This window comes from Alligator sinensis, unplaced genomic scaffold (genome assembly GCF_000455745.1).
Source record: "Alligator sinensis unplaced genomic scaffold, ASM45574v1 scaffold1365_1, whole genome shotgun sequence".
NCBI lineage: Eukaryota > Metazoa > Chordata > Crocodylia > Alligatoridae > Alligator > Alligator sinensis.
In genome coordinates this window covers 451,687-459,824 of record NW_005842977.1, presented here as the reverse complement: position 1 = coordinate 459,824, position 8,138 = coordinate 451,687, and the positions used below count along the sequence as shown (strand labels likewise).

At 44.5% G+C, this 8,138-nt stretch overlaps 1 protein-coding gene across 2 annotated transcripts in view; it reads left to right on the top strand.

Annotated features, from left to right (window-relative positions):
• Window positions 1–2,122, top strand: part of LOC102376159 (acyl-coenzyme A amino acid N-acyltransferase 1-like) — a 6,993-nt gene extending 4,871 nt beyond the window's left edge. For both annotated transcript variants that reach the window (XM_006036585.3, XM_025192860.1), the window contains exon 4: window positions 976–2,122. In XM_006036585.3, coding sequence (XP_006036647.1) covers window positions 976–1,572 — 597 coding nt within the window. In that variant the 3' untranslated portion in view covers window positions 1,573–2,122. The remainder of the gene's footprint in view (window positions 1–975) is intronic.
• The last annotated feature ends 6,016 nt before the right edge of the window (window positions 2,123–8,138 follow it).

The following is an 8,138-nucleotide window of genomic DNA, read 5'->3' as shown; positions in this document are numbered from 1 at the left end:
TGAACACAGCCAAAACACCTCTGCAGACTGTGACCCTTCACACTCTTCCTGTGATCATTAACAGGGCATTCCCCACCTCCTAGGGAGGACAATGAGGGCCACATACAGTGCTTCATTCTCCTCTTGCTGTGTTTGATCTTTGGTAGACTCTCTCTCATAAATGGCCTTCTCCATAGATTACTGTATTCCCAATTGGCAGCCTTTTTTGGCAGTGGGAAGGAATGACTTAACTTGGGTCTGAATAGGCTGGTATTAGCACCTCTAATGCTTCTCCCTGCTACCCAGGTGTGGTGTGGTGTGGTGTGGTGTGGTGTGGGTGGAGCTTATGTTCTGCCAAAGCCCCCACTGCTCCACTGTGATATGGAACAGGCAGAGCATCCCCCAACTCCCACCAAAGTTTCCACTGACCAGCTGTGGTGTGGTCAGAGCTTCCTGTCACTGATTGCGGCCAAAGCACAGTTCTGTGGGCTGTAGTTTGCCGACCTGACCCCTATCCAACACCATAGAGCAGGCCAGTAAGAAAACAGCTGCAGAGGTCATGACTTGACTCTCTCCCAGTAGTACGCACTGTGAATAAGGAAGGAAGTAGGGTCAAGACAGCCATCAAAGTCTGCCTACCTGCCAAAAGGCACAGGTACAACTGACATGTGCACCGCAGGGGAAATGGGGCAGAACTAGTTCCCCGGATAATTATCACAGCCACATTCTACTAGTAAAAAATGGGGAATTCATTCATTTTTCTGAAGATTGATGGATTTTGAAAAGTGGTTGTTTGGGATTAATATTCACAATTTTATGGGTTTATCTGCATGAATGTGCCAGTTCCAAGTGCAAGACTGTACCTTTGCATGTAGCTAATTGGCCATTTGTAACTACATGGCATGTACGTGCATGTGCAATCTTGAATACTGCCTTGCACAGTTCAGGGGTGCATTTTTGAAAACTCCTTAACCCATTTCTCTTTGGTGTTTGTAGGTAGGAGGGCCAGGGGTTGGCTTGGTCTCAATATCCAAAGGTGCTGAGATTGCACTGGCCATGGCATCATTTTTGCCCAAGATCAAAGCAGTAGTTTCTATTAACTCAACCCATGCCCTCCATGGGATGCCACTCCGCTACCGGAATCTGCATATCAATCCAATCCCTTACAAGATAGAATATATCCGGTTCACACCCCTGGGACTGATGGAACTCTCTAACATGGTCAATGTCATTCACACTGAAGAAAGTCAAGAGAGCATCCTACCTGTAGAACAAGCTGAGGCCAAAATCCTCTTCATTGTGGGAGAGAACGACAGGAACTACAACAGCAAAGCATTTGCCGAGAAAGCGATGGAGAGGATGAGGAGGCATGGAAGAAAGAACTATGGAATGCTTTGCTATCCAGGTGCTGGACACCTGATTGAGCCGCCAGGGTCACCTTTCTGCCACCACTCATGGAGCTTCTTTTTCTTCAGGCCTGTGGTATGGGGAGGGGAACCCCAGTCCCATGTTGCAGCACAGGAGCATTCCTGGAAGGAGATCCAGAAATTCCTCTGGCAACACCTCCACCCAGCTGGAAGCAGCAGGCTTTGAATACAGGGAGTCACAGACCAAGGAATATCTGTGCTCCTGCCTTCCACACACCCAATCAATAAATACTGGGAAGAAGCTGTCATTTGGCAGCTTCACTGCATGGAGATTCACCACACCAGGTATTAAAGGCACTTCCAATCACTTCACACAGGTATCTTGTCTTGCAAGGTGACAGCTAATAGCAGGTGAGAATTGCAGCTGCATTGGCAAGGCAGATTGCATCCAATAGGGATGTGGGGGATCTGTTCCAGCTCCCTCTAGTCATAAGCTAGGAAGGGATCTCAAGGGCCATCTGCTGCCATCCTCTGATCAAATGCAGGAATGCCATTCCTAAACTGTCCTTGACCAAAGCTTATCCAATCTCTTCTCTGAAAACCTCCTATGAAGGAGAATTCACAACCTCCCAGTACAGTCTATTCCACTGCCTTACTATACTAACAGTAAGGAAGTTATCCTGAGCTATAATCTTAACCTGTTTCACTGAAATTTAAAGCCATTGCTTCACATCTTATGCTCTGGACCAAGGGAGTTTTCTGTATGGCAGCCTTTCTGGTCTTTGAAGACTTCTATCATTGATGTCGTATATCTTGACTTCAAAAAAGCCTTCGATCTGGTATCCCATGATCACCTCCTAGCAAAACTGGCCAACTGCGGCCTTGGCTTCACCATGATCCACTGGCTGGGAAATTGGCTCCATGGTCGGACCCAGAGGGTGGTTGTTGACAGAAGTCAATCGTCGTGGTGTGCTGTGACCAGTGGGGTCCCACAAGGCTCTGTCCTTGGACCAACACTATTCAACATCTTCATTAATGATGTGGACATTGGTATCAGAAGCGGACTGGCCAAGTTCGCCAATGACACCAAACTCTGGGGTAAAGCATCCATACATGAGGACAGGAGGGTAATCCAGGCTGACCTTGACAGGCACAGAAAATGGGCGGACGAGAACCTGATGGTGTTTAACACCAAAAAATGCAAGGTCCTCCACCTTGGGAGAAAAAACCAGCAGCATGCTTACAGGCTTGGCAGTGCTACATTGGCTAGCACTACGGATGAAAAGGACTTGGTGGTCATGATTGACCACAATATGAACATGAGCCTTCAGTGTGATGCTGTGGCTAGTAAAGCGAGCAAAACGCTGGCTTGCATCCATAGATGCTTCTCAAGTAAATCTCGGGACGTCATTCTCCTGTCATATTCGGCCCTGGTGAGGCCACAACTGGAGTACTGCATCCAGTTTTGGGCTCCACAATTTAAAAAGGATGTGGAGAAGCTTGAGAGAGTCCAGAGGAGAGCCACGCGCATGATCAGAAGTCAGGAAAACAGACCTTATGATGACAGGCTGAGAGCTATGGGACTCTTCAGCCTGGAAAAGCGCAGGCTCAGGGGTGATCTGGTGGCTGCCTATAAGTTTATCAGGGGTGCTCACCAGGATCTGGGGGAACTCCTGTTCACCAGAGCGCCCCAGGGGATGACAAGGTCAAACGGTTATAAACTCCTTCATGACTGTTTCAGGCTGGACATAAGGAAGAACTTCTTTACTGTCCAAGCCCCCAAGGTCTGGAATAGACTGCTGCCAGAGGTGGTTCAAGCGCCTACTTTGAATGCCTTCAAGAGAAATTTGGATGTTTATCTCGCTGGGATCCTATGACCTCTGCTGAGTTCCTGCCCCTGGAGCAGGGGGCTGGACTCAATGAACTTCTGAGGTCCCTTCCAGCCCTAATGTCTATGAAATCTATGAAATTATGTCCCCTTAATTGCCTTTTCTGCAAGCACAGTTCTTTCAACTTTTCTAGTGATGTTTGCCTTCTAGTCCCTTGATTGGTTTTGTCACCTAAGTGTGGACCTTCTCTAATTTCACATCCTTAGAAGTGTGGAGCACAGAACTGCATACACTACTTTATATGACGCCCAACCAGCACCAAGTAGAGTGGCACTATCACCTGCCATGTCTTACATTTATTACTGTTGTTGATGCAGCCCAAAATTGCACTTGCTTTTTTTACAACTGTATCGCATTGGTAACTCATATCGAATTAGTGATCCACAAGAATCCTAAGATCTTTTCTCAGCAATGCTGCTACCCGGCCAGTTAACATCTAGTAAATCAATAACAGTTGGAGTAGGTCCATGCATATCTCTAGCTACAATACATTCAGTAATTGTCACAGATGTGTGACATGAGAGGCAGGTGACTTCTTTTTGTAAAGTTTCTTGCAACATTTTTCCAGGTTTGCAGCTATGATGAGCCCTACCTGGAGCTGTTTTCCTACAAGCAAACCCATATTTTTAGAAGTAGTGACATTATGCAAAGATATGTAGAAATTATGCAAAGATATGTAGATGTGTACACCAAAACCAGACTTCATCTGAGTTCATCTGGAACTTGGCCCAGATTTGCTAAGCCACATTTGTGACTTTTAGTGACATCATGTTTCAGACTTATTTTACTTGGTTTGGGGAAATACTGTTAAAGTTTTGTATGGCCTTAGACCTGCGAGAAGAGAGGGGCAGCATAAACACTGAACTCTGCTATTAGTGCTATGTCCCATTTTCCATAAAGACAAACACTTAGTAAAAATTCCAGAACTTAGAAATAAGTACTAGAAAAAAAACATTTATCCACTACAGTTTAACACCTGCCAGTTTTCTCCCTGTTGCCACATATATTGATTGTATCTGCATTCTTACAATCATTATACATATTTTTTGATCAACACACAAGCTGAAAGCCAAGGTCTTGCTAGGAAAATGTCAGCCGAGATACTGCCAGTCTCCACACCAGTAAGAACATGAATTAAAGGGTCATTTCATTCTTTAAGATAACTCACTGACTTAAATATGTTTGAAAGTACGTTGCAGACTAAAGTCTCCCAGCTGCAGATATGCATAGCTCCCTGAAAGTTAATGGCGATGTACCCACCAGCTGTATGATACTACACAAAAATGATGCACTGACTGATTGCCAATGAAAAGAGCTCCATGTTACTACTCACCACCCAAGTATTTAAAAAAAATTGTCATTTTATCCAACTGTCTTTTAAAAACATCCGATAGCACGAGACACTCAGGTGAGTTACCTGTCTGACTGAGAACATTTTCGGGACATAGTGCTTGTGGGTTTGATTCAAGGGCAAAGTGGCACCACTTTATTCCCAGCCCCTCATGTAAATTAACATTAAGACAAGAAACAAAGGGCCCAACTTCCATAATTTCAAGTACATGGGAACTTCAGATCTTCTGCAATTCATGTCTAAAGCCCATATATTTACAGGTATTTAGGCCCTAAGATCCCACTCACTAAATGCAGATTAGGCATCTAAATACCTTTAAAACCTGGCCTTAAGTCTCTTGAAAATTAAAAGAAGCTGCTTAATTCCTTCATGGCTAGATCCCTAGAAGTGTCTGTCTGCAGTGCAAAGAAAGTCTGGAGACTCAGTGGAGTAGTGCCAAAATACCTTTAAATTCCCTTAAAAAATCTGGGTCTATGTAACCTTTCCTGTAGTAAGAGATCAAGCTAGTCATTATGTGTATCAGGGGTATCTATCCATGTCCATGCTCTGACAATGGACATGTGTTCACAGTGAATGTGAATATATATCACAAGTGAACCTTTTCAAAATGCTGCTGATTGGGAACTGGCTCATAATTGTTGGAGGCCAGAGGTGTCCACATATGTAGTGCCCTGTTCTATGCTTTGGGAGGGTCTGGATGGGTGGGTGACTTGTGGCTGGGGGTGTTTGTACTTTTCTTTCTCTTCTCTCCTAAACATGAGTTCAATAAAGTTCAGTTGCCTGTACTTGACTGAACTCTGAAGTGTGCTTGCTTGACTTGGGGTATCTAAGAGGGGGAGTGAATGCTTAGACCTATGTTTTTGGGCTCCCAGGGGTTGTGGAGTGCGTGATGAGGGGCTGGTTGTTAGAAAGATAGCAGTGCAAGGGACTTCATGGATAAAGAGTGCCAACAAAAGGGGAAAAACAAGCAGCAGAGTTCCAGCCATGTACAGTGGGAGGGAGAGGAAGGGAGGAGGAAAGGGGGGTGATGAGTGATGAAGTGTGGGATGCCTGGGGGACCAACTAGACCCATGTCACTGCAAGGTTGGCATCCACACATAATACTGAACTGTTTCACAGTAAACTATTTCAAAAGAGTACTTGATGTTCCAAGTACAATTCTGACTTGTTCGAAGAAATTTTAAAGTGATTTAACAGGCTTTTATGTCTGTCTACTTCAGGTTTAAACTGCATTTAAACCAGTCTATGTGCCCATAACCAGTCATGGTGTGGTTTCTCCGCCAGGCAGAAGTATAGATTTTTCTTCATCTCACCCTGCTGGATGGAAGTAAACCATTACTCATCAAGACATCAACTAAGTTTCATCTATATTAAGAAAATGTTGAATGTTACACACACATTGCATGTGCAGCTCCACAAGTTGAGAGTAGACAAATGGCCTTTGGATGTACTGATTAGAGTGGGTTGTGGATTTTCTGTTGCAGTGATTTCCTGACTGGGAATGCCCTTTGAAAAAAAATGAATTTGCAGTGGGAAAAAGTGATATTTGCCAAAAGAGCTCTAACCAGTAGTGAGCAGGGCTTGAGCCTTGTGTGCTGCCTAAGTGGGGGTGCCGGAACGTAGCTGAGGGAGCACCTCATTCCCCTGCCCTCCCCACTCTGCACCTTCAATACAGTGGCTCTTGCAGCCAGGTCCAGTGCTAGGCACACGATGGACAGGGAAGGCAGAGCAGCAGCCGCAGGGCTGGCACTGGTGGGAGGTTCACTCCCAGGGAGGCCGTTGCTTCAGGAGGTGTCAATTAACCCTCAGACCTCCTTTTTTGATGCAGAATTTCAGCTTTTAAATCACTGCTCAACGCACATTTTGGCAGCGGCTTCTGCATTAATGCCTGGCTTGCTCTGCTATACCTATGCCAGCCTGCACCAGTGCCCTGTGTGACACCACCGCCTACGGTGCAGAACTGCCTAGCTACACCGCTATCTTAACCCAAGCGTATCTGGGATGAACCTCTCTCTGTTCATCTGGGTCAGAGAAGCAGCAGTAGAAGAATTCCCACTAGCGCAGGTAGACCCTAAAATATCGAAGAGCTGGCAACTAGGATATGCCTGCACTAGGAAAATGGTTGGCAGACATGCAGTCCTCTGAATGTTTCTCTGCTCCTTGGAAAACCCCCCCAAAACTAACGACTTTTCAATCATTGGATGAGGTAGGTTCGACTACAGAAATGGCTGGCACTCACAAGATCAGCAAAACTATTTTCTGATACCAGTGGGAGACAGTACCCACTGCCAGCAACATTTGGTAATGAACCATGTTCTTAGTAGACAGTAATGTAAAGCCTGATTCAAAGCCAGACCAGTTCAATGGAGATTCTCCTTCTGATTTAAACAGGCATTGTATCAAGCCATAAAAGGGAAGGTTGAGAGCCACTGAGGGTCCCATCTGGGGTCACTCAGGCTCACATACCAGTTCTAGTTTCCATGTTCTCCCATGCCCAAGACTGTAAAACACCAGAGCCCCAGGAAGACACTCAGAGTTGTTCTGTGGTATCACTGTAAAGCAACACACAAAGAGTATCCCCCAAATTTCTCCAGGGCACAAACAAATGACAGAATCCTGGATGCAATTTTTTGTGATAATTTTTTTTCATCTGTTTTGGAAAAAAAATATACAAAAAGAGCCAAGAAGAACCAACATGGAAGTGTCAGGTAAACATTCCAGTAAAAGTACGGACAGAGGCTCCATTTTTTAAAGGAGACACACATCAGATATCACCATGCTAGAAGAATGAGATGCAGGAAATTCCCTAGAAACAAGTAAAAGCCATGAAATGAAACTTGCTCTGGTTCTATTTGTCATAAATGGTCGTCATTGTGTTTCATTCCCCAACCCCTCCCCGCCCCCCTCACTTCATTTTAATTTTTTTAACAATACTGTGAAAACTGTAAAATAGCAGTTTTGATATAAACTCTGTATGATATGATTTACAAAAATGTGGATTTAGCTATTGCAGACTGTGCCAGTTACTTTTATGACTCACTGGAGCCCTACAATGAAATCTGTGCACCTAAACCAAGGTAGACTATGAAGGCCCCCTGACCTCTTGGACACACCAGTCTGAATCTTATATAATTCCATTAAGGTTGTTGGTGTTACTTCTTGTTGTCTCATTGGCACCAGTTGTAAGCATGACAGCCTCAAGTTCACATTTTGACCTTATAATGCAATCATGAAACATTTACGTGACAGAAATACTACACAAATCCATATTAATGGCCTCATACATCCTAACATCTCTTTCTATCCTTCCTATGCACACCTAACCTCATGCGGAAGCTGTTTCTGAGTTCAGGATTTGAAAGTGCTGTTGTCAACTGTAGCATTTACAGCCATTATTATAGAAGAATGTAGTATTTTCTAAGCATCCAACATGTTCTCATCACAAAGTCCATTAAAAAAACTGAACAAAAAAACACTGACCGTATCATTTTAGTCATTCTTGAATAAATAGCACAATCCTCTGGCTTTCCTAACCCACTCACCCACCCCTTG